Below are 27,300 nucleotides of genomic sequence, written 5' to 3' on the forward strand. Positions count from 1 at the left end.
TTTCTGCGACCTTGAAAACTGCCTCTTCCTTGGGGGCAGGAGCCACTGATTTATGAGCAGCCACGATTCAACAGGAACTTCCCACAACGTAACACAACAAGCCTTAAACTGACTCCAGATGTGCTCATTTGGAGCACTTTGCCAGAAGGATTGCACTTTGAGGCTTTTAAGAGACCAGGATACATGGAATGCAGTTACATCACCACGATTGTACACCAAGCTCCAAACTCAAGGTCGCACCACAGCAAATCAACAAACTTGTAAAAACACAAACAGCCATATTCAAATCAAGAAGAAAAACAGAAACTGGAATCTTGAGCAAACAATGAGCTGCTGGAGGGACTTGGCAGATCAGGTGACATCTGCGGTGAGAAATGGACAGACAGCATTTCAGGTCAGGACCCTTTATTGAAACCTAAGTGGGAAGGGAACAATATCAGGTGAACAAAGCTAGGGAGGAATTGTGAGGTGATTATGGTACTGGACAGAAGGTGGGGGAGGTTTGGGAGGGGGAAGAAGCAGTGGAACCAGATTGAGGTGGGAGTTACTAAAAAATTAGAAGAATTCATGTTCATGTTGTTGGGTTTAACTTTGATGATCGTGAGGCAACCCTATGCCCTTCAGTTTCCTCCCACATCCCAAAGATCCACGGGTTGGTGGGTTAATGGGTGTCGGTGAGTGGTAGAGTCCGGGGGTAGTTGATGGGAATGTGAGGAGAATAATGAGATTAGTGTAGTACTGGGGTAACTGGGTCGTTGATGATTGGAATGAATTTGCTGGGCCAAAAAACTTATCTCCATCCTGTTTGATTCTATGACCCAGTGTCTACTTACTGTTTAGTTTGAAGTAATTGATAAAGCTTAAGGGAGCATTCCAGAAACTGGGAAGAAGATTGGGTGGCATGGTTAGTGTAGGGGGCACAGTTAACGTAGTACAGCGTGGTTAGTGTTGTGGTTAGCGCAATGCTGTTGCCGTGCTAGCGACCCGGGTTTGAATCTGGCACTGTCTGCAAGGACTTTGTACATTCTCCCCGTGTCTGTTTGGGTTTCCTCTGGGTCCTCTGGTTCCTCCCATCCTTCAAATCATGCAGGAGTTTTAGGTTAGTTAGGATGTAATTTAGTGACATGGGCTTGTGGGCCGGAGGGGCCTGTTTCTGTGGTGTATATCTAAAATTTTAAAAATATGGAAAAATGTCGAGTGCCCAACTAAACATTGAAGGGTGAATAAACAAATATATAAATCAAGCTAAACTGTTATTAAACATGGTACAACTGCCAGAAGGTTAAAATATTCCATCTTTTTTCAAACATCTGCAGATGCCATTTATTTGAAATAAATTGGAGATTATTGCAAATATTCAATAGAGCAGGCAACAGTGTTTTAGGTCAATGGCCTTTCATTAGAACTGGGAGAAGTTGGAGGTATAACCACAGAGAGGTGGGAGGAGAGGGGAGAATGAATGGAAGGTCTGTGGCTGGCGATGGAGTGATACAAGAGGTGATGGATCAGGTGAGAAAGTTTGGTAAAGTCATTTAGTGGATAACTAAAGATTAGCCCAGCAGATGAATAAATAATTGGAGCAGAAGAAATAAAAAGGTGGGCCAAACCTGAACACTGGATTTTTAAATATTTAGAGATACAGAACGGTAACAGGCCCTTCCGGCCCATGAGCTTGTGCCACTCAAATGCATCCAAGTGACCAATTAACATATTGGCCCTGTACATCTTTGGAATGTGGGAGGAAGCAAGAGCACCCGTAGGAAACCTACGCGGACACAGGGAGGATGGTCAAACTCCTTACAGCCAGCGCTGGATTCAAACCCAGATTACTGATGCTGCGATAACTGCTACACTAACTAACATCCAAGGCTGAAATTATTGATTATCTGAAATTACTGAACTCAAAGTTAAGCCCAGAAGGTTGGCACGTAGCAGTTAGCGCAATGCTGTCACTGCACCAGCGATTGGGACCAGGGTTTGAATCCCACGCTGACTTTAAAGAGTTTGTTTTACCTCCCCATGTCGACATGGGTTTTTCACAGGGGGCTCTGGTTTCCTCCCACCATTCAAAAAATATACTGGGGGTTGTAGGTCAATTGGGTGTAATTGGACGGCATGGGCTTGTGGACCGAAAGAGCCTGTTGCCATGCTGAAGGTCTAAATTTAAAAAAATATTAGGACTGAATAACTCCAGTATGAAACTGAAATGCTCTGGCCTCTAGGTGGGCCATACAGGAACAGTTGCTCCAGAGAAATCATTCTAAGCTTGTCCAATCTCTCCAAGAGCTGATACTTTCTATTCCAAACAACATGCTAGTAAATCACTTCTGCAGTCTTTCCAAAGCTTCCACATCCTTTCTGTAAGGGGAGACGAGAATTGCACACTCTCCTCCAAGTGCAGACCAAGCCAAGTTTTACATACCTACAACGTGAAGATATTACCAATGCGGTGTCCTCACCATTGTACAAACCAAATGCAAATTGGGTAACCTCTTTGAAGAACACTCCTCAGTCTATAAGAGCAACCCAAAATTTCCAGTCACAAGTAACTTTAATTTCCTAACCCACTCCCACTATGAATCATCTGACGGTGATCTCCTGTACTATACAATAAAGCACATTCCAAGTTTGAGGACCTTCATCTCAACTTCCAACTGGAAGATTGTGGCCTTTTGGAATCAAGATTGATTCAACAATGCCAGATGGTTTATGTTTAATGTTTGTATCAAAATTGGCTCGTTCTGCAGTCAGGTCTCCGTATCCTCCAATTAACTCAGTTTCCATCTCCACAGACAGGTCCTGATGTGCTGGCCATTTCCAACATCCTCATGTTGGCCTCTGCTTCAGCAACAGTTCTGGCCTGCTTTTGACAATGCTGCCTCAGCCCTTTGTTTCTTCTCTCCATCGTTGATTTATCAACCAGATAACTCTGGCTTTGGTGTTCTGCAAATATTCCCTTTGACCTATACATCCCTTACTCACCCTCACTGAAACTTCAAACGATTTTCTTTTTTGACTGAAACTGGAATGTCTCCAGGTGCAGAGATTTTAGTGCAATACACAATAGTGGAAGATAAACTTTCCAAGTCGTGCAGTAAATGGTCACAATGTTTAAGGCCTGAGCCCGACGTCAAGGGAGGAGGAAAAAAGTAGGCGGGTATTTTTTCCACTTTCCTGGTCCCAATGAAAGTTCTTTATTTCCTCTTCTCTGTTCACTGATGTGAAATGACCAACCAAGCATCTTCAATATTTTTTGTTTTTATTGCAGATTTACAACATCTGTTTTTTTTAAAAATTTTCACATTGACAAGTAATTTGATTTGATACCAATTTGCTCAACTCATTTTCAGAGACACTAATTTGGAAAAAAAAAACTGTTACAAAGCAAAATAATAATCCAAATTCTTGTGTAGATTCCCAGCTGATCCTGAAGTATTCAAATAACTTGGTGAGAGAGCAATGCAAAATAGCTTGCAAAAACTGCTGTTTGATCCGAGTGTTCCTGGGTAGGGAATGGGAGGATCTGTCAGTGTTAAATCCTTCATTTCTTAATCTTTGTGTATTGTTCGTACCCTTCTTCACTGACATCTTGCAAATCCTCAACTTCTTCCTCTTCATCCTCCTGCTTCTCCTCCTCCTCAACCAGCTCCTCTTCTGAACCCTTTTCCTGAAAATAGGCAGAAGGATTGCTTGAGGACGTTCAGAGATGCAGCAATACTTGGAGCTCAATCAAGAAAGTGAATTGCCATGAGCATGGCTCACCTCGGACAGATGAAAGTAAGCATTTGCTGTGGCAGAGAGTCGGATATGGGAATTGAGACAGGGGTCTGATTTCGGGTGAGGTGGGGGTGTTGATGTGATTTGAGGGATGGGTTTGATTGTGGGTGGAGTGCGATTGGGGATTATTTGAGTGTGTCAATATATCATTGAGGTTATGTTTGGGTGTGTTCTCTGGGTGGGGAATGGGGTGATTATGGGTGGGCTAAGATTTCTGATTTGGGATATGGGTGTAATTTGGAATGGGGTTGTGATTTGGGTTGGCCTGTGATTTTGTGGTTGGATGTGATTTGTAGACGGGTGTGTTTTGGTTTGGAGGTGATTTATGTTTGGGGATAGAATGGGTTGTGATTTTGTGAAGATGTGGTGCAATGATTAGGGTCCAGGGTGGGCCTGTCCTTTGCCAATACTGGTAAATATATCCTCAAAATGATCACTTCAATAACATTGGTCTCTGTGCTCCCTGGCCCGGTACCTAAACACTGACAGTGATTTGAGTATTTCCTCCCATAGTGGCCCCAGGGAATGACACATCTCTGAATTTCTCACAACGCAGAGCAGACGTGATGGATCAAATGCCCTTTTCCTTCCCATCGATTTTCGCTGCCCTTTAATTCCTCTTAATTTATTGCTGCACTAAATTGTTGACGCAGGTTGTAAAATCCCACCATCCATCGAAGCTTTAGTTACCTGATTACCTGCAGACCATTGAGCGACCAAGGAGCTCTGAGTCTGAGTCAGATGTGCATCGTTCTCAAGTTCACCGATGTAGATTTTCGACCTAAATGCCTGCAGCAGAAAGGAAAATGCACACCCAACAGTTCAGGGAAAAAAAGGGCAAAAGTCAGTTGAGGGAAGCGATTTGGAGAACCAAATAGAAGGACTGAATGAACTACTGCCTCCTACTGCATTCTCTATCCTCAACTATCCTTTTGCAGCACTCCAGTATCTTCCAAAAGACACAGGGAGGAAAAGCGTGATTTATCAGGCCCCACATAATCTTGGCTGGAGTTCAGCACACATTATTCTTGCTAAATGTTGAAGGGGAGATAAATGATTGGAACAGGTATTTCCAACCTGTGAATTCCTGGATTCTGAGTGTGCTCAGAGTCTTAAATCCTACCTTTGAAGTTTCCCTGGAGCTGGTCCAGAGAACATGATCTTTGGTGATGTTTTCAGGGAGGCCCAGCAGGAAGATTTATTAATGATTATTGGAGGCAATGTGTCACCAATACACTCAGCGTGAAAAGAGGCTGAGTTAACACTGACCACTAAGTCCCCACCTCCACCCTGCACCCACCAACCCCGTCCATTGACCAGACACCAGGAATAATCTACCAAGGTTGATTCACTGTCCATCCTGCACATTTTATGAAATGAGGGAGGATACTGGAACACTTCAGGAAACCAACAAAGTTAAAAAGAGAAAGTGAAACTGCCACATTTACCAGGATTGAACCTGGACCACTGAAGCTAGGAGAAAGACACTGCATTTACTGTCCCACTGTATGGTATAATGATCTATAACCACAGTGAGACAAACTCTGGTACATTGGGTGATGCTTGACTGTATCAGATGGATCTTATGGATTGTGGAATTGGGCTTTTTAACTGGTAAGTGATATTTAATTTGGAATTTTGCATTCTTGGCCCTCGATTCATGGGGAAGGTACGCAATGGGTGATGCTTGAACCCATGTGGAATGTGATGGGGTAAGATGAGCCTCCCTGGCTGTAGGACCCAGAGTTCATTGCACTGTCCCCTAGATCCAGGGTGCACCAATGTTGGCGGATTACACGTGTACACCCACCACAGGCCAAGCAGGTTGTGTGCGTGCACCCAACTTCAGACTCTTTGTTTACGCCTTTGGTGCTTCCAGAGTACTGGGCCTCTTTGCCTCAACACGCACCCATGATTATGAGTACATATGGTCTCGAGCCTGTCAGTTGTATATATGTGTTCTCAGCTGTACCTTTCTATAGGTGTGTGTGTGTGTGTGCGCGCGGGCATATGCTTGCATGGCAGTCTCCAAGTTTTGTGCATTCATCTTGATATGGCGTACTTCTTGTACCATTAGCAACCTAACATCTACAACCTGAAAGTTTATAGATCATACGTACAAGTCCTAGTCAAATTCGGAGAATTCCCAGATGGGCAAGTGGAGAGGAATGGAAATCTGGGATCTCCAGTGCAATATTGTGGATTCCAGGTTGTATGGGTTTGCTGAGGTCCATTCAGAATATTAAATGTAAGATAAGGCAAATGACCTTGACCTTTCCAATTCTTGGTCAGACCGCAGCATCTCTGGGTTTGGACTTCTTGCATAAAGGGTGACATTGGGGCAAGCAAAATGTAAAACTCATAGATTACTCTGGATCGTGCGACCTTGTATAAAGTACATTCTAGGCCCTGGAATCCTACTTTTCAAGATGCTCAAGAAAGATCTAATTGCAATTAACAACATGAAGGATGTTTATTGTCTTCCAGTTGACAATATGTTTTAATTAGAATAGTTCAGATCAGGGAATCATGGTTTTAATTTGCACTTACTGAAGAGAGTCACCATGTGGAATTCTGTCTGTCGTGATCTTCTGAATTAATTTTGGTTGCCTAAGGTTGAGAAAGTAATTCCCATGTTTTCTCCCAAATCTTCCTTTGCCTCTCCCAGGAAATTAATTTTGAGTGGAATACGTACATGTTGTGGATGTACAGCGGTAGGACAACTCTGTGGGGCTGTTTGGGTGAAGCAGGGGGTCTTATTATGTCCCTTGATTATTTATATGCTTGCATTGCTCAACTTTACAAATACTTGGAAGAAGTTAAGCAGTTTTTATAAATGTATCAAACCAGTGTGCTTCAGACAATTGTGCTGGCTTGGCGAAGATGTCGTCTGTCTGAAGCTCAGGTAAAAGAGTTGTGACACGAGCAAAGTCAAAAAGGGGGGTGAATTCCACTCTGTGGCCCATTGACCTTAAGCCCATCTTTGTCTCCTCTTTGATTACTAGGTGCTACCTCCCTCTGAAAGGTGAATGCTTTAATTTATAGTTCCATTTTTGAAAAAAAAAATCCAAACTGAGATCAGTTCCCTTTTACCAGTACATCATGAACTTGGGTTACTCTCATTCATACCTCTAAGTCTTTCCCTTCATCAAAGTTGTTCAAACACTGGAAGGCATTTGTATACACCTCAAGGGCTTTGGCATGGAATGTCATCTCAACCGTCACAAAGTTTGAGAAGATGGCCTGCAGGAAAAAAGCAAAACAGTATCATTTGAATTCCAGCAAAATGATTCCTGATGTTTTGACGAGACATTGGAAAATGGTTTTCTTGTTAGAGAGAAATCAATGCCAGGACAAGTGCTCATAAATCATGAATCAAAAGTATATACTGTTACTTTGTGCAGAGTGTTGTGTGTGGCTGTGTGTATACCGTGATCCAGAGTAATGCTGTGTCATTGGTTGCATTATATACAGTCAAACGATAATAAACTAAAACGAGAGGACTAATAGTCAAAAAAAGAGCAAAAGTAGTTGAGGAAATTGATGCTGCTAATATCTGAAGATCTTCATCAGAAGCAATACTGAGGCCAGTTCTGGTCAGTTGAGGTCCTCAGAAAGTACTGACTCGAAGAACACCTTGAACCTGAGACTCATTTGGCAAAGAAAGGGCTTCAAGCAGGAAATTATCATATAAATTATCACACAACAGCTTGATTCATATCTTCGTACCTTGAGGTCTTTCAGCTTCTGCTTCTGAAATTTGAAAATGATCTCCTCCAGCTGATGTGTCGTGTGATTGACATCGACTGAAGCCTTCTGCACATTGGCTTCAGCCTAGAGTAGAAAGATCATGACTCTCATTCAGTCAGGCTCGTTAATATGCAAGCATCAAATAACCTAGGCACAGATTCACCATTGTCTGAAACGTACATGCATTCCAAGCTGCAGGAAAGGGTTGACGTGCAAAATGAAACACATTTCTCTCATATTAACAAAGTTCACCTTCCCTGTTCTTAACAGCAGAAATAATTGTAATTATTTTTGTTTGAACAGTACAATATTCTATCTCTTCAACGTTCCGGTTAATGGTTTGTTCACTTATTTTTTGAAACTACAGCATGAAATAGAAGGCAGAATAAAGAGTAGGAAAGAGCCTATGTTTCCCATTTTTCATGAATATTAAATTGACTGGAAAATGAAGTACATTCGGTCTTCCAAAATAATGAGTCCCTGATATCTTGAATGTGTCTCAGCTTCAAATCTTGATCACTGACACAAAAATGAAAATCAAAAAAAATCTAGAAGTTGGGGAAAAGAAAACAGAAAATGTTGGAAACAGCCCATCAGGCAATATCTGTGGAAAGAGAAATAAAGTTTCTAGTCAGACAAAGAGCCTTGGACCTGAAATATTCACTCCATTTCTATTTCCTTTGATGCAGAGTTTGAATCCCACAATGGCCACAGCTGATTCAAGTAAAATGAGGAATTTTTTTAAAAAAAGCTCAGAATCTACCTGATTACCAACATAGCTAACTGCTCTTTCATTTGAGGAGCAATGAGTGGTGGACAATAAATGATGCCATAACCAATGATATGCCTATCCCCTGAACAAATCCAATCTGATGGGGGAGCATACAAGGAGAGGTATCCCCGTGTTTCCAGGTTCACTCCAATGCTGGGGTCTATTTGTGACTGTCGAATGATCCATCATAATGCAAGCATTGGTGAAAATGGAATAGTCAAACCAGCAACATTAAGGTTGAGGTGGAGCAATAGGCCCAACACCTGGGCCAGCACCAATGTTTGTATTCAACTGGGTAGAATGCAATAAATTGTGCCTTATTTATTGGTTGTAAGGCAGAATTCAAACATAGAACTGCGCCGCAGAGGAGCATGCCTTTCACTCTTCAGGTTTATGCCAAAAAATATTCAAATGAAGCTCTACTGTTTGATCTTGATAAATATCCCTTCTTTCCCTTCATAGTTATGTATCCATCTCGAAACCTTCTAAACGCAACTGTTGATCTATGTGTTATCCTAGATTTCACTGCCAATCAGTACAGAGGTGAACATTCACTGATGGGCTCCTGCAGATCCACTTGGGGTGAAGCTCTGATGGGCAATACTGGTTGACCATGGGGATGAGAAACATGCTCCAGAATCTTGTATTGGGAGGAGTACAGAAGAAAGGGAAAGTATTTATTTCCCATCCTGCAGGAAGGGCACACTTGCTCTCTGGAAAGCACGTTCTTCCTGTGACTTTCCCTTTCCCATCCTGAGCAACAGAATGGAAAATCCACCATATATCACATCACATACTAGATGATGGTGCACAGATCAATCACTTACCTCCACCATGGCAGACTGCAGCAATCAATCAGGAAATGTAGGTGTTATTTACAGCTCTCGCAAATGATGAAAGAAGCACTCCAGGAAATCATACGCATAAATCAATTAATACTCAACATGCCTTGAAACTTAAAAGGAAGGGCAGTGCCATCTGCTCTGTGGTAATCCAATCAGACACTGACAATGCATCTGGAGTAATCCTGGAGCAGTTTCGTGTTTGGACATGTTTCGCCATCCACAGTGAAATACATTTCTAGCAGCACTCATAATACTGGGATTCAGCTGATTCCATGGACCTACTTTCTGTGACCTTGTCTCAGTGATAATTCTTTGGTCATGGGTCTGACCAGTCAGAATGGGCAAGCCTGAGAATCACCTTGTTCTGGCACAATCCTGGCCAGTTAATCATTCAACAAATAACAATTTCTCCTGCAAGGTTGTCTTTGGGCAATGTTGACCAATGGGATTCCCAAATGTCTTGTTCTCTCCCAAGCCCATTGGTTTGAGGCCAATGCAATTACCACACACCCATCCAAGCTGAAATTGGTTAATGCAGTGCACAATGGGTTTGAAAACCTGGGATCGCTGTGGTCAACCCCATTTTGGGCAGAACCTCCGTTGTCTGGGCATTCTGTGGAGTGGACAGGACAGGGAAAGATTGGGCTCAGGACTCGGGTGCTGAAAGATACAATATCAAGGTGATTAGATTCACCTTCTGGCTTTTTGCTCCATTAATTAGAAATTAATTTCTCCTCAATCTTCTCTTATCAATATTGAATTGCTTGTTTATTACTTACATCCAGTAAAGTAAATTATGGTAAATTACTGTACATCATTAAGGGATTGGCCAATCTTTAAAAAAAATTCTGTTTCCATGTGTTCAAAGCCTTATTTCTGAGATACGGATTTGAAAGATGTACACGTACCAGTGACTAGGGCCTTTGATTAAGGAAGACAACAGCAATGCACAAAAGTTCATTCATATTTTAAATTTCCAAAACACTGCCATGAACTCAAAATGTGGAATGTTTCACTTCCTTCCACAGCCCCTCCCAAATCCTCGACTGACAGCATGGACGTAGGTTCCAGGTGTTTGGGAATACTGTCTCTTAAAGCTTCCCTCAGTCTTGCACACCAAATTGTCACAGACATACACTGTAATAATCCAAAAATCCAGATGCCCGAAATCTGGACCAACTGAGAATCTGGACTTCTTGAAAACTCTCACCTGAAATTTGGACCACCTGAGGATCCAGACTGCTTGAAAATTCTTGGCTTTTGCATGCCTGCGTGCATTGCCTGTGTGCGTGCACATTGTGTGCCTGCTTGTGTGTGCATTTTATTCGTACGTGCGTGCATCGTGTATGTGTGTGCATTGCGTAAGCACCACAGATGTACTGCCAGAGAATCGGGAAAATCCAAAAATCAGGACCAACCCAATCCTGAGCAGTCCGGATTTTAGGACTTTTACTGTCTTGAGATTCTTTCATTTTTGTTGCTGGATCGAAATCCCAGAACTCCCTGCTGCAACAACACTTTGAAGTACCTTCGCCTTACTGATTGCAGCCTTTTTAGCAACTGGCTCACCATGATCTTCTGTAGGACAATGAGCAGTGGCCAGCAATGTAACAGCATGTGAAGGAATACGTTAAAGAGGTATTGGATGTACAGAGCAAGTACAGTATATTAACTTTGATAAGGTGTGATCACAAAAAGGCAGCTAAAACACATTCTTTAAGATGAAAAATGGTCTGAGCCTTTGTTTACATTTTGGTGTGAAATCACAAAAGACATTGTGACTGCAATGAAAGCGGAGAAATGGAAGAGGAACACTGGAGGTCTCACACCATCCAGAGGGGGGTAACGATAGGTACCCGATGTTTCGGGCCTTAGCCCTTCTTCAAGGTATGAGTAAAAAGCAGGCAAGCTGAGGAAAGAAAGGGCAGGGGGAGGGGCACAGATCAACAGACAAAAGGTGATAATTGGACAAGGATAGGAAAGGTGAGAATTGGTCGGGGAGGGGGTGGCTCTATGAATCCATTGCTGGAGGAAAGGGCGGGATTATTTGGTGGGATCTTCAGCCTTAGAGAGGATTGCATCCAAGCACAATTCCATTGGAAGAATTCCTTGGAATATTGCCATCCAGTGGGATTCCCATTCCCTTTCCCATAGCTGCACTCTTCCAGCCCATGACAGGAAGGTTTCAGGCCTCTGTGAACTGAGATGGTTGGTATTTGTTGATGTGTTTCACGTTTATTTTTCACTCATGATTTCTTGCTGCTGATGGCAGCAGTTTCAGGCCGAGCCACAATCACATGGTGCCTGTTCACCTGGTGATCATGGATCCAACTGATTGTGGTCTTCACACGAGGTATGGGAAGGCAATGGAACAAATCCTTTCTACTCTCCACACCCAACATTCCCTTCAACAGGGATCACAGTGCATGGTACGTGCCAGATTACATTTTTCTTTCCTCTACTCTCCCTAAGCCACAAGGACCAAGACAGCCAGATTCATTTACCCCTGGTCGGCATTGGCTGGGAATTTATTCTCGTGCATTTGGCTCAGCAACTGACTGGTTAAATGTGATCTTTGGTTTCTAACGTAAGGTCAAGTGTCAGCAGGGGACACTAGTCCTCTCCACACCGCCGAATTTAGGTGACCCTCCAAGGACCCAGGTAAAGTTCCTGGGAAGGCTGCACCTCCCGGGCCTTTTGCACCACAGCCTTACTTACCAGGTAAATCGGCAACTGGGCGTTTTAAGAGGGGTGGAGTCTCACCCCCAGCGATGACATCACAAGTGACGTGTTACACACTCACAGGAAGTCCCACTGGAGGTCAAATCGTGCAGTTGTAATGGCAAACGTGATGGATTTAAGGATGTTGGCTCTGCAACTGGTTGGTTTAATGTGGATGATGTTATTTGCCCACTGATCTGCTAATCCCCATGTGCTGAAGTAGTATTAGCATGCAGGCATAAGTAACATAATTTTCTAAGCAGCTGTGAATGTACTTGAGAATTTTGAAACATAAATAAACATCACCTGATCTTATCTGGGGGAGCTTCAACATGTCCAAAGGGTTTGAAGAAGAAAGCGAGATTTGCATGGACAAGTGAACCGGAGAACCTGCTCCAGTCCTGCACTATGTTCTAGGAAGTAGATTGAGAGATTGGAAGACAGTGAGATGAAGAGTTCTTTAGATGAGGAATGACGACTGGACATTTGATCAGGGGAGAATGCAGATTGAGGACATCAGCGGAGTATGTAACCTTGGTATTTACAGCATCTTCAAAAGTTCAGCTTTACCTGGACAAAAGGTATGGGACATGAAGCAAGAGAATCATCAACAATATGAGCCAACGTGAGGCAGTGAAAGGAAACTAAATGCTCAAAGTTTTAATTGGAATTGGTTGAAGGGACCAAAAGCTGAGAATGATGGAATCAGATGGAAGAGTAGGCCAGTTTAGTTGGTTTTGTGAGCAACACCCTCTCCATTCCTGCTTTCTCGAGGGACCATAATTCCACGGTTTGCTCATTGACTGTGTTCCCTCCAATGATGGGGATGGGGGAGGGGGGTGGTGGGGGTTGCAACCCCTGTCCTGACATTAGTTTCCTCACCACCATCCAGGGACCAAACAACCTTTCCAGGCAAAGCAGAGATTTACATGCACTTCTTCCAGCCTGGCCTGTCCTCTTGATCTGGCTTCTCCTGTATTAGGAAGGGCAAGTGCAAACTGGGCAGCATGAGCAACTGCCAGTCACCTGCACTGTCCACAGTTGCCATCCAGGACTAGTCACATCAGCTTAACTGCTCTCCCCATTCCCACACAAATCAGTCTGTCCTCAGCCACCTCCACTGCTAGGGTAAGGCCAAATGCAAGCTAGAAGACATTACTCAGTCTATTCTCCCTGCGCAGTGTACAACCCAATGGCATGAACATTGAGTTCTCTCATTTCAGTTACCCCGCACCTCCAAACATTCTCTTTCGTACTGATCCACCCACCCCCTTCTCTCAAACGCCCTTCTTTCCCATCATCCCAACTGATTCTAGCTACCTATCACTCAGACAGTCAACCCACTTGGCCCCTTATCCCCTGTCCCTGCTGTTCCCATCTGCCATCTGTCCTTAATCTGCTTCCTCACATTGCCTTCCTTTTTAAGTCCACAATCTGCACTTCTTTGTTGTGTCACCTCCAAGCCTCTGTTGCTATTTCCCGACCCTCCCTTCCTGGATCCAGCTGCCAATCAGCCCGTCCACTTGGACAGAACTGTGACGCCTGTGTGACGCATGCACACAGGTGCTGACATAGCGAAGCTGACCTGGTAGGCCATTTGTGCTTTTGCACTGCCAGAAGGGGATTGGCGGGTGAACTTGGCTGGGCTCTGAGAGAACCTCCAACCTAGGTTTCGGAGCCCAGTCGATTTTGACCGGCCCTGCCAGGTCTAACCTTTTCACACCACACAGTTCCCTAGTAAATTGTCCAGTTAACCTACTTGTAAACGACAGTATGAAAAGGCCTGTTGATTGCAGAGTCAAAAGGAAGTAAATTCTAGCCTCCCTTCTAAAGTGCTGGGGGAGTGATGTGTGCAGTTGAATAGGGCACTAAGCATTACCAACTAAAGCTTCTTTTTATTAATTCATTAACTCACTCTGTATACTATTAAAGCTTCCAAGTCGCTTTTATTAGATATTAATGAGGTGTGTTTGTGTTATTTCTAAATTCAAAGCCTGGGGGAAAAGTTTGAGCTTCATGCTACGCTTGAAAAAATATCTTACTGGATCCTCTGTTAACATAGACAATGTTTGGAAAGTGGAATTTGTGACAATATTTAAAAGGGCTTGTTGTCGATTTAGTATTCCAGAGGCCTGGATCAGGAATCCTGAGAGTGTGTTCTAATCAGGTCATGAATCAATTTGGTTGAACAGTGAATGTGTTGTAAGGCTGTATATTAAAAGCCAATCATTTCACTGTTGTCCTTCCAGAAGTGAAACGCGATGACCTCATTGGCCTCGCCTCGATGTACTCTCGTCCCAATGGCAATGTGCTTAACTTTTAACTGGTCAGTGATGTGGGCACACGTTTGAATGAAAGAATCAGAAAAACCTTCTCAAGCTGAAATGGGCTTCTTTCCCAGAATTACCATCTGTTTCTGTTATACTCACAAAGGCTCATAATCTGATAAATGGTGCTTGATTTTGCATGCTAAATTGTTCATTATATTGTTAGAGTCGCCATAAATGTACTCACTGTGAATTCAGCAGATTTGCAAATATGCTCTTGTGAATGTTATTGGTCTCTATTATTTTTATAATGTTATAACATTATTGCTGTTGAAGGTTTTCAATAAGGACATAACTACAATATGGATTAATACACATTTTGTGTTCAAATGTAAAATCAGTGGATGGGACAAAAACCCTGTCTTAGTATTTATGTTTGATAGCACTTAATCAAAGTACTTTCAACCAAAATCTGTACTGAGATATGTGGTGAATGACGGAAGCAAGATCAATGAGGTAGGAATTCAGGAAACTTCTTAGGACAAGGAGGAACGAGAGGATTTAAGGGAGGGAATTCCGGGACTTAGGCGGAAACAGGCAGGTCTTTTGATGGGAAAGTGATTAAATTCAGGGATGCTCCACAATCTGAGGGAATAGTATCCTGGGCCGTTGGCAGGTTGCAGATTTCACCAATAGCAAGGGATGAGATAATGAAGCCACTGAGATCTGATTTACTATCATGTTCCTGTAAATGTGGCTGCAGATGTCATGTGGTTTGGAATCACTATTTTTTTCAATAAACATTTTTAATTTTTATTAAAAATGTAAATCTGGTTACTTGCAGACGAGGGATCCACGCAGGCTGCGAGCTGCTGGCAGTGAGGTCAAAGGACTCGCGTAAGGCTGCAGACTGCTGGAGATTGGCACATGAGAACCAAGTATTGGAACCGGGATTCAAGAGGGCGCTGAGGGAAAAGTAAACCTGGTTACTCGCAGACGAGGGACCCACACAGGCTGCGAGCTGCTGGCAACGAGGTCAAAGGATTCGCGTAAGGCTGCAGACTGCTGGAGATTGGCACATGAGAACCAAGTATTGGAACCGGGATTCAAGAGGGCGCTGAGGGAAAAGTAAACCTGGTTACTCGCAGACGAGGGACCCACACAGGCTGCGAGCTGCTGGCAACGAGGTCAAAGGACTCGCGTAAGGCTGCGGACTGCTGAAGGCTGGCACATGAGAACCAGGTATTGGAACCGGGATTCAAGAGGGCGCTGAGGGAAAGAGGGGCTCCCGAAGGGCCTTGGGCGCGGAAAGCTTCCTCATTGTGTCGGAGGTTTGGATCTGTGTTCAGGTTGCAGATAGCTTGAACTGAACTGGAGTCTTGTGCAGCTGCAGAGGCTGTGGGAGCAGTGGAGGTGAATCCACGGACACTCAGTGACTCTTTTGCTTCTCTTTCTCTGACCGGGCAATGCTAATGGTGAATCTTTGTCTGCCTTATGGCAGTCTAAAAGCACTTTTGTGTAATATTACATTTCTGTTTTATTCCATGACAATAGATAGTATCTGATTTGATCTTAGTGGTGGCTTGAAACCAGCTGGCACAGAATGGAAAAAACAAAAATTAATTAAGAAAGCATTGACTTGGTGATTTCCAAATTTCTAAGATTTGAGTAAAAACAGGTGGGTGGAGAAACAATGAGAATGAGGAAGGTGTCAGCTGCCCCTCGGTGGGGACATTCAGTTTTTAAGATTGACTTGCCTGGATAGCTTGCAAAACAAAGCTTTTCATGGAACCTCGGTACAAGTGGCAATAAATCTAGTGTTACATTTGCTGTGAGGCCTCAATGAGGCTTGTGACACCTGATGATCCTGTGATGATCCAGCCCCCTAGAACACTCTAGACTTGAGTCAAGCGAAGTGAAGAATGTTATCAAAAGGATACAATTCCCTGTCTGTCCGATGGATTTCCTTGCTTCATCTTCTGAAGAATATTCAGTTCTTTCATTTCACGATTTCTGACATTGTTAAATTTTTTGATATCCACCTGATTTAGTTGAAAAGATGAAGACAGGAAAAGGTATTTCAACATTTTAAGATGTATAAACTTGTTACTAAATAGTATTGCAATTTGTTAATTGGTATTTTTACTGCAACAAGACCACTAATTCCTTTGTATAATGCTTTTGGTTATGGGACACGTGGACTTCAGTTGCAAACCCATTAATTCCCTGGATGTTATTTTTGTGGTTTATGTGTTCTGAAAAGACACTTCATTTATTTGCAATTATGTTCTGTGCTGGTAGCTTGAATTTCCACATCAGAGTTTCTGCGACGCCCTTGAATTGTAAGAGCTCGCTGGAGATTTTTTTTCCCTGGAGCTTAGGGGGTTGAGGTTTGATCTTGTCAATGTTTGTAAACTTATGGGAGTCATAAAGGTCACAGCCTTTTTTTCCCCAGGACAGAGGAATCTAAAATGAGAGGAGATAGATTTAAAGCAAGAGGGGAAATATTTGAATGGAACGTGAAGGGTAACATTCTCACACAGTGGGTGGTGGGTGTATGGAATGAGCTGCCACATCAATTACTTTGAAAAGATTTTGAGACATGTAAATAAACAGGAATATTTTGAGGGATAAGGGTCGAAGATATGATGATGAAGTATATCAGCTCCTGTCTGAGTGGAGACATGGATTTGTTTTACTTTGCCTATTGCAGCAACAGGGTTTACAGCAGATGCCATCTCACTGGCTCTACACAAAGCCCTGGAACACCTGGACAGCAAAGGTGCATATATCAGGATGCTCTTTATCGACTACAGTTAAGCATTTAACACCATCATCCCCTCAAAACTGATCATTAAGCTCCAAGACCGCACTGTGTAATTGGATCCTGGATTTCCTCCCCTCCAGACCACAATCAGTGAGGATTGGTAAGAACATCTCCTCCACAATCTCCATCAGTACTGGAGCACTACAGGGATGTGTTCTTAGCTCCCTGCTCTATTCACTTTACACCTACGACTGTGTTGCTCTGTACGACAATAACACCATCTACCAATTTGCTGACGATATCCCTTCATCCTCTCACCTGTTCATGGATCAAAGATTTCCTTACAGATAAACCACAGACAGTCAAACTGGGAACCCACCTGTCCTCCACCCGCACATTGAGCACGGGCTCCCCACAAGGCTGTGTGCTGAGCCCTTTGCTCTTCACTCTTTACACCGCCGACTGCAGACCTGTCCACGCCAGTAACACCGTGGCAAAGTTTGCAGATGACACCACGGTGGTGGGGTTGATCACAGGGGGAGATGAGTCTGCCTACAGGAATGAAAACCTGAATCTGACCGAGTGGTGCCGGGCTCATAACCTGATCCTAAACACCACAAAAACAAAGGAAATCATTCTGGACTTCAGGAAGCACAGGTCTGACCCGCTCCCCCTCTACATAGATGGTGACTGTGTGACGAGGGTCCACAGCTTCACCCTCCTGGGCATCAATATCTCAGACGACCTCTCCTGGACTGTAAACACTTCAGCATTCATCAGAAAGGCCCAGAGGCGCCTATACTTCCTGAGAATGCTCAAAAAGAGCAAGGTGGGTCAGAAGTTGCTGATTACCTTCTACAGTTCCACCAGACAGAGCATCCTGCTGTACTGCAGCACAGTATGGTTCTCCCATTGCACTGAAGAAGAGCGGCAAAGACTTCAATGGGTGGTGAGGGCAGCAGAAAAGATCATTGGATGTCCCCTACCCTCCCTGAAGGATCTCAACACCTCTCGTTGCCTCAGTAGAGCACAAGCAATAATAAAGGATCCCACCCACCCTGCCCTGCATCTGTTTGACCTACTACCCTCTGGCAGACGCTACAGGTCAATCAAGACAAGAACAAACAGCTTTTTCCCCCAGGCTGTCACTACACTGAACACACATATCCACAAATTCCCCTCTCTGTCCTCCACATCTATTATACGTACAGCCGACACCCCCCCTCCATTCACATAAAGGACATATACGGCACTGTAAATTAAATTTTTTATTTAACTTCTGTGGTGCTGCCTGTGGTTGCGTCGCTGCATTGGTAACCTTGTACTGCTGTCATAAATCTCACTGTATAACTTGTACAATGACAATAAAAAGCTATTTGATTTGATTTGATTTGGGTTGGGTTGGGTTGGGTTGTCTAAAAAGGGGATGAGTCAGCAGACAGGATGGAGATTGAATGGCACATCAACAACAACCTCATACTCAATGTCACAAAAACCAAGAAGATGAGTGTTGACTTCAGGAAGAGAAAATCAGAGGTGGATGATCCAGTGATCATTAGGGATCAGAGGTGGAGAGGGTGAGCAAATTTAAGTTCTTGGAAGTCACTATCTTGGAGAAATACACATTAGTGGCATCGTGAAGAAAGCACGTCAGCGCCTCTACTTCCTCAGGAGTTTGTGGAGGTGTGGTATGACACCAGAAACCCTGGAAAATTTCTACAGAAGTGTGGTGGAAAGTGGGCAGAATGGCTGCATCACAGTCTGGTATGGGACACAAATGCCCCTATGCATAAAACCCTACACAAGGTAGAGGACACAGTCCAGGTCATTACAGGTAAATCCTCCCCACCATCGAGAACATCTCTGAGGAATGCTGCCGTCGGAGAGCAACAGCAATCATCAAGGATCCACACTCTGCTCTCGCTCTACCATCAGGAAAGAGGTCTAGGTGCCACAAGACTCGCACCACTAAGTTCAGGAACAGCTGCTACCTCTCCACCGTCAGACTCCTCAATGACAAATTTAATCAGGAGCTTATTTGAGACTCTTACTTGTGCACTTCTAAAAAAAATTTTTTCTCTCTCAGTATTGTACAGTCAGTTTATTTACATTTCTTTATTTGTTCATGTGTACATTGAGTCAGTTTTTTTTTGCACTGCCGATAAGTGGTAATTCTGCCTCACCTGGAGGAAAAAGAATCTCAGGGTTGTGTGTGATGTCATGTATGTACTCTGACAATAAATCTGAACTTAGGGAGGCAACTTGTTTGGCATGAATAGGGCTTGTTTCAATTATGTAAAACTCTATAACTCAATTACTTTCTTTAACAAGGATTTCCATCCAACCATGACTAAAACATCTCTTGACCTTGCTTGCCCCAATTAATTTCCCTTGACCCAGAAAGCGTATCCATGTTATTCACTTCTAAGATATGGAAAGTATCTCATATATTCTACAACATTAAAGGTACTATACAGTATAAAGGCATGAATTCCTTAAAAAATATCCCTTTGTATTTGAATGGGAGGTTTTCTACAATTCAGCATCTACTGAGAGGAGAGCACAATACACAGATGAGGAATACCCTTTTGGACTTTGTCAGTGGTCCATAAGCCTTTAATGGTCCAATAACCTTGACATCCAATCTCTCCACCTGAAATAATTCAGAGCAGAAGGAAAATCAGAATTTATATCTATGAGTAGAAAAGAAATAGCTGCAAGAAAACCTAATTGTGAAGTTACAATGCAAAAATGTTACCAATTGATAAATATAAAACAAATTGGAACAATGCAGGTTATATTTTCGCTTCTCTCGGTTTAAAGAGAGATAGTGAAGACATTGGATCAGCTTCAGAACTGGTTTCATGCTTCTCAAATGGCTTTCAAAGTCCATGGGGGTCTGTTCAAATAGACAGGAATTGTTTTGTTCTAGCCCTTAGCTACTGAGCTCCAAATTCCATGGGTGCCTGAGCGGTGACACTTTTAAATTAACTTTAGACATTCAGCGAGTAACAGACTCTTCCGGCCTACAGCTCCAATCCCCCCCATCCATCCCAATTAACCTACATTCCCTGAACGTTTTGAAGGTTGGGAGGAAACCAGAACACCCAGAGGAAACCCAGGCAGATATAAGGAGAACGTAAAAACTCCTTACAGATTCGAACCTGGATCACTGGGACTATAATAGCATTGTGTTAACCACTACACTAACTGTGCTGCTTTTGGAGGCCTTCAGGGAGGGCTGGGGAAGGGCCTTCAGGGAGGGCTGGGGATCATAAGGCATTGAAATTCCCATCGGTGAAGGCAGAGTCTCTTTCGAGGCATCAAGATTTACCAGGGCTGGTCTGATGATTGATGTTTCCAAGGCAGTCGTTACAGGAAAGCGTGATATTCTGAAAGACAAGCTATAGCCATGCTACTGCACCTGGACTGTGCTTTATGGAAGCATCCAGGAGACTGTGACTCCCAACATTTCCACCAAATAATTCCAGGCACCAGCTACATTTTTTTTGCTCCCTGCAGCTTCAGGGCCACTTATCCAAGCTCTGTAATTAAAGGAAATATTTAATCTCTTTTACATTTTATTGAGAAGATGGCATCTTGGTTATTGGGATTTTCCAGCATTGCGATCTTTCCACAAGAGTGAACAGCTATTGATTACACCCATGTGCACTTAAGGAAATGTTTCTCAACTTTTTTTTTCCCACTCATATACCACCTCTGTGGTTAGTAAGGAATTACTTAAAGAGGTATGTGAGTGGGATTTAAAAAGCTGAGATCCACCGACTTAAGGGTTCTAGTTAATAAGGTGGATTTTTTCCATCAGTGGGAAGGGATTCCATGCACTTAACGTAAAGTCAGTTCCATGGTAACAGGCGCTTCCAACCCACGAGCCGTGCCACCCATTTATACCCAATTCACCTGCACCCCGGTACATTTTGAAAGTTAGGAGAAAACCGGTGGGAAACCAACGCAGACATGAGGAGAGCGTGCAAAATCTTTACAGAATTCCCTCATACTGAATCTTCAGATCAGCTGTGTTGGGCTTCCAGCCTGAATTATGTCTCTGATGGGGCCATTCATACATCTTGTTGTATCCAATAAGAGCTCTCCAGTCTTGATCTACTATCTCTTAGTCCAGTGGTTCTCAACCTTTTTCCACTCACATGCCACATTAAGTAACCCCTACTCCATCGATGCTCTGTGATTAGTAAGGGATTGCTTAAGGTGGTTTGTGGGTGGGAAGGGAAGGTTGAGAATCACTGCTCTAGACCCAATTGTTTCTGAAATATTTTGCTTGAGAAAAATTGTCATTGGCCCATTTCCTTTGGAGTTATGAAACTGTGCACATAACAAGTCAACCTTAAGCAATCCCTTACTAATCACAGAGCACCGATAGCATAGGGATTACTTAAAGTGGGATGTGAGTGGAAAGAAAAAGGTTGAGAACCACTGTCTTAGTCCATAGCCTTGTAGGTTATGGTGCTTCAGACCCTCATCCAATAAGTAGTAAACATGGAAATGATTGGCAGCTGATGCCCACTCAGTAAGCAGCTTTGTGGCACAAAACTTTACCTGTGCCTGTCGATAGTCCTGAACTTTAGACAACTCCTCTCCAAAGTATGTCAGGCACCTTCGCATCTCTGGATTCTCAGTGTTTGCAAAGTCCATGATCTGCTTGATCAGAAGGTCAACCTTGTCTCTCAGTCTTGCTGTCTTCCGGGTGTAAGAAGCCAATAGCATGCAGAACTGGCCAAGATACTTCTCTGCGTTGGCCACTGTCCTCTCCATCATCTTGACCTGAGCATCTCTTTGTAAAATGATAGAATCAAATTAAAGTGGAAAGCAGCAATTGCAGATGTCGCTGTGAGAATTCTAGGCATAGGAAGGTATCGACTATAAATGAATAAAACTCTGCATGGAGAATCAGCCAATGTGGAAGAATGTTGGGCTAGATCCAATTATTTTTGTGCTGGAACCAGGCTAAAAAGATACTGATTTCTTTCTAACTTTCCAGCAGTCATTGACTCTCTTCACAGGCAAGGACAATCCCTCACTTTCTGCTTATTTCTCCATTATTCATTCACCTTTCACACTGGCTCATGTGCTCAATGGTTGAGCTGGAGCCACATACCCAATTATCTGTGACTGTATCCCCTGCACAGCTCTATGCCCTTTTGTTAACAAGCCTACCTTGTTTTACTGCAAAAGTCATTGGCTCCAACGTCCTGGCCAATATCTACCTTTCAATTAGGAAACTCAAAGAGAATGTTCCACACCAGTGCTGGGCCATTTTAAGAACTGCGGAGGTTTGACCATCAAACACATATAGGGAAGTTTTGAACTTGTGCAATGCTGATTGACAGGGACCTTCGGTTACAAACAGTGGGGTCCAAAGAATGAGTGTGGATTTCATTAGATTTCCTGTCACTTACAGTTGGAAGCCTGCCAGCTGAAACTTTCAAGATAAACCTGGTGTATGAAAAATGGCTCCATGCATTTTGAGGGGAAAAAAATGACTCTGAAGACCCCATGAAGAACAAAAGCAGGCAGCATATGGGACGATTTACAAAGACCATCACTGTCATTTCCTTTTCAAACTGTACCCCATCAAGACCTGAAAAAACATTTCACTGGTACTTATTATCACCGAGTCTAAGGATAGGAAGGGTTTCAAAGAATATGGACAAAATGCAGGCAACTAGTTCTAACCCAGAATGCTAACTTGGTTGGCACAAATGAACTGGGCTGAAGGGTCAGTTCTGTGCTGTATGCCCCGATGACTCCTGGAACTCTTTCCCCAACATCATTGTGTGAGCACCTTCCTCGGAAGAACCCCATCCAGCTCTTTGTAGCAGAAGCTCACCATCACTTCCTCAAGAGCAATGAAGGATGGACAATAAATGATGGCTTTGCCGGCAATGCCAAAATGCAGAAAAAAATAATTAATGTGGTTCTTACTTAATTCGGTTAGATTTAACAAACCATTGCTTTTAGGGGGTGGATATATTGTTAAGTTTCAAGAATTTATCTTATTTTAGTAACATGATTCATTTCACCAGTCCAGAAGAGTAGTTAGATGTGGGCAGCCACCAAATCACAGGATATTCAGGTCAAAGTCCAGCCATTGTTATTTGCATGGTGATGGTGGTGGTGGTGATGGTGATGATAGTAATGGTGATGATGGTGATGGTGATGGTGATGATGGTGATGGTGATGATGGTAGTGATCGTGGTGATGGTGGTGATAATGGTGGTGATGGTGGTGATGGTGATGGTGGCGATGGTGATGGTGGTTGTGATGGATGATGATGGTGGTGGTGGTGATGATGGTGGTGATCGTGGTGATGGTGGTGATGATGGTGGTGATCGTGGTGATGGTGGTGATGGTGGTGGTGGTGGTGATGGTGGTGATGATGGTGGTGGTGGTGGTGATGGTGATGGTGGTGGTGATCGTGGTGATGGTGGTGGTGGTGGTGATGGCGGTGATGATGGAGATGATGGTGATGGGAGTGTATTGTCATGTGTGCAAGTACATTAGAAATTCTTCCTGAGGGCACAGAAGTACATAACACATCCCAACTTCAACAATATAAATTAAATGACCACAATGTGCAGGACAGAGAAGAGATTACAAATATAAAAGGATAGATAAATAAATATTTACAGTTGAAGTTAGTTAAAGAAAAGTAACATTTCAACAGTGCAGACAAATCTTTTGGTGATCATAGAGTAGTTTATGGTTCTGGTTAGACCAGAGAACAATACAGCACAAGAACAGGACCTTTGGTCCACATGTCTGCGCAAATACAAATCATCAGGTAAGGCACTTTTACACAGCCGCTAAACAGCAGAAAATTTCAGGAAAATTTCTGATCCAGTGGCAGTGTAAAAATGTCAAGATGCGATTTGTGCAAATTCCATCCCGTTATTTTTACAGAGCGGCTGCAGTGTGAAATCACCACAGGCACACCGTAAGAAACAGGCCTAATGAATATGACGTTTCCCCCTCCAACAAACTCCACAACGCAGGAAGGCTGGGTAAAAGTGCCCAAAAAGTGCCCCCGTGTAAATGACCACATCAGGGCACAATGGAGGTAAGAATGCTAATTTATTTTGGAATAATTGAAGTTCAGCGCATTTGAATAATGGAATGCATTTAACTTATCAAGATGAACCCAGCACCAAAAGTTCTCCAGAAGACCCGAGAGAAAGCATTACTCTCAAGCCTCATTCATGCACAATAGTTGCAATGTTTACAATCAACCAAATATGATGCAGTTACCGATCATGACCTTGCCAAGAGCCCCTTCCTCATCTGCACCGTCTACCACCAAGGGGATCAGTCCATGGGAATATCACTACCTTGCCCCACATTCTGACTTGGACCTTTGTCATTGGTCCTTCATTGTCATGGAGTCTAATCCCTCTTCAACAATACTGTAAGAGCATCTTCACCAGAAGGTCTACAGTGGTTAAAAAAGGAGGCTAAACGTCAACTTCTCAAGGGCATGTAGGGCTGGGCCATAAGTGCCCGGACTGAGAGAAATAAATAAACTGAGAATTAGCACTCTTTCCTTCACCAAGTGTCCTGAATTTAAATCTTTCCCATACTGTGCTGTTATTTTGCATGTCTTTGATATGACCCTCCAGTCATGGCCCAACTTCAGTTATTTCATGTACCTGTGACGAGGGGGCAAAGACTTCGAATCAAATGTTCATGATTAGATAAGGTAATCAACAGAAGGATTAGAAGTGGGAAGAACATTAGCAAGAAAGGAAGGGTTAACTTGAAAGTGGGAATGTTTGGCATATGTACACCACCTTAATCTAAGCAGGGACTTTCCAGTTAGCATCCAAGTCTGGAAATAATGTTGAAATAGGAGCTTGTTGACCATCATCTCAGTTACACAGCTGATGATGAGGAAAGAGAAGCCGATCATTGGATTTTATGATTTAATTTTGTTTTTTGTTACAACCCTGGTCTCAAGCCATGTTTAAAAAAGACAGATAAGCTCATTAGAATGAGACTCTAAAAGGGATTCATGTTCATGTTAAACCTTTATAAATATGTGCATTTATAAACATTTTCCATTTATAAAGTACTTTAAATCAAGAAAATATCCAAAGGAACTTCATCGAAAGGTTATCAAATGAAGTTTGGTATTGAGCCTCCTCAGAGAAACTAAGACCGAGGACCTAACGCTCATTCATCAAAGGTAAGTTTGCAGAAGCACATTGAAGAGAGGAGGCAGAGGTTTGGGGAGGGGGGATGGTGGAGCCTAGGCAGCTGAAGGCAAAGCATCAGTAGAGAGCAATGGCAAGCAAGAAACCAGAGCTGGATGATGGTGGAGTTGGAGGAGGCCACTGTTCAAGGAAGGTCAAGACCGTGGAGAAGACAAACAAGTCAGAGCAGGAGTAAGCTGCTGAGTCCCTTTAATCTGCCCTCCCATTCAATATGACCACAGGCCTCAATTCCTCCTCTGTGCGTTCCCCATGGTCCTCAATTTTCTGACGTATCCATCTCCTTAAAGGATCTTGCCTCCACCACCCGACAAGGTGGAGCCTTCCTGAGATTCTCCTATGAGTGAAATTTCCTACACATCTCTGCAGTCACAGATCATGTGATCAAGTTGTGTTGCTTGATACTCTCCCATGAATGGAAGCATCTTGACATCTTTGTCCTCTCCCCTGCATGTTTCAGTGGGATCAGCTCACACTCTTTTTTGTTGGAACAGGATCCATCATAAGTTGGTGAGTGCAGTGAATAGAACTTGACGTGAGTCAGAAAAATGGATCAAACCTGCAGGCATCACTGAGTGAAATGTAAAATTGTCCATTTCCTCCCCGACACAATGATGCTGCTCCTACACTAACAATTGATATCACGTGGTGATGGAGGGGGACAGTGGAGGACAAAATCAATGAAGTACGAATAATGCAAGATATTGATCTGAGCTGGCCAGATTCGGAGGAGAACATTGAAGGTGCCCAAACCTGCCCCACATTTGTCCAGCAAGACACAAAACAGCATGCGCTCGGATGAGAGACGCGCTGCAGGGTTCCCAGTGAGGACACTTCATAAACAACTACCTCGGTAGAAATTTGCCAAAGTATGCCCTTTGAGGAACCTGCATCAGACATTATTGTTAAATGCCTGAGGAACTCAGCTGGACTCACAGCATCCAAAAGAGGTAAAAATATACTACCAACGTTTCAGGCCTGAGCCCTTCCTCAAGTTACCTTGAAGAGGCCTGAGACCTCGGTAATATATCTTTACCTCCTATGATGTAGCAAGACCAGTTGAATTCCTTCAGAATTTAATGTGTGTTTTTACTACAATCACAGCATCTGCAGACTTCCATGTTTCAAGAGATTATTATTTCTTGCTTTTCCCAAACTGAATTAGCAAGAGCTAATTCCCCAGAAATTCTCCATCCCCATTTACACATTGTGATAGTACAGATTCTATCATCAATGTGTATATGTACATATGTACAGATGGTCGTGTAGGATGACTGTGATTGGCTGAAAGTGTAGCCACACCTACTGGCAGGTCTTAAAGGATTGCTCCTAGCCAGACCAGGTCATTCTGGACTGGTCGACCTACTTGTGATAGGCTCCAGTCTTTTAGTTAATAAAAGCCTTGGTTTGGATCAATGAGTCTTTGGTTCTTTCGACGCGCATTACAAACATTCAGGAGTATGGGGATGGAGAATTAGCCCTTGCATCAGAATCGATTAAATGGTAGAATGGAGCTAGCCTTACCTTGCAGTGGTTGCTGAGTTTGATCTTCTCAATGACCACGTCATGACTTGCATTGCACTTGTCCCGAGACATGTGGGACGACATAAAAGTAAATTCTGCTTAAACATGAATACGCTGCTGGTTCAACATGGATACCAAGAGCAATCTGGGTCATAACGTTGCATCAACGGCTGACACAGGCACTTTCATCTCATTTTTTCAATTTTTCACACAACTAAGCCAATGTGTTTGAAATGGATTAGAGCCTACTTGTCCTTACCTTGATAATGAAGTCATTTGTTTCAGCTATGGCAATTTGGTCCTTTGGATCAGAAGCAGCTGTATCTGGGCAAAAAAGCAAACCTGGTGGGGTATTGGTGGCCTAGTTGTTATAGCGACAGTAAACAGAAAAGTTATACGTCATCTTAATATTCATGAGCTTTCTCGAGAGTCAGTAGATGGCAGCAAAGAACTACATTGTGCCTCAATCATATTTTGCACGTAGGTCCTAATTGAGCCGGTTAATAGCCTTACATGGCCTTCTCTGGGTGTCCTACATGTACAATTGATTGTGAATTATGATTGCCACTTTAATTTATTATCCCAATAAGGACCATGGCATTTGATGAAGTGCTCCCTGTGTTGGACTAATATT

At 43.2% G+C, this 27,300-nt stretch overlaps 1 protein-coding gene across 1 annotated transcript; it reads right to left on the reverse strand.

Annotated features, from left to right (window-relative positions):
- Positions 1-3,242: 3,242 nt before the first annotated feature.
- Positions 3,243-27,008, reverse strand: LOC138745053 (CBY1-interacting BAR domain-containing protein 2-like). Its single transcript, XM_069902128.1, has 9 exons — positions 26,667-27,008; positions 21,475-21,709; positions 19,484-19,552; positions 16,073-16,174; positions 16,027-16,032; positions 7,507-7,611; positions 6,907-7,020; positions 4,468-4,566; positions 3,243-3,667 (listed from the first exon to the last, which is right to left on the reverse strand). Exons 1-9 carry the CDS (start codon positions 26,771-26,773, stop codon positions 3,542-3,544), a joined length of 963 nt encoding a protein of 320 aa, XP_069758229.1. The 5' UTR covers positions 26,774-27,008; the 3' UTR covers positions 3,243-3,541.
- Positions 27,009-27,300: the final 292 nt, after the last annotated feature.

Source organism: Narcine bancroftii, chromosome 10 (genome assembly GCF_036971445.1).
Source record: "Narcine bancroftii isolate sNarBan1 chromosome 10, sNarBan1.hap1, whole genome shotgun sequence".
Classification (NCBI taxonomy): domain Eukaryota; kingdom Metazoa; phylum Chordata; class Chondrichthyes; order Torpediniformes; family Narcinidae; genus Narcine; species Narcine bancroftii.

Coding starts and splice junctions, on each gene's coding strand:
- LOC138745053 (XM_069902128.1), bottom strand. CDS start 26,773: ATGTTTAAGCAGAATTTACTTTTATGTCGTCCCACATGTCTCGGGACA. Junction 19,553..21,474: donor AGGACTATCGACAGGCACAG/GTAAAGTTTTGT, acceptor GAATTATTTCAG/GTGGAGAGATTGGATGTCAA. Junction 16,175..19,483: donor CACTGACAAAGTCCAAAAGG/GTATTCCTCATC, acceptor CAACTAAATCAG/GTGGATATCAAAAAATTTAA.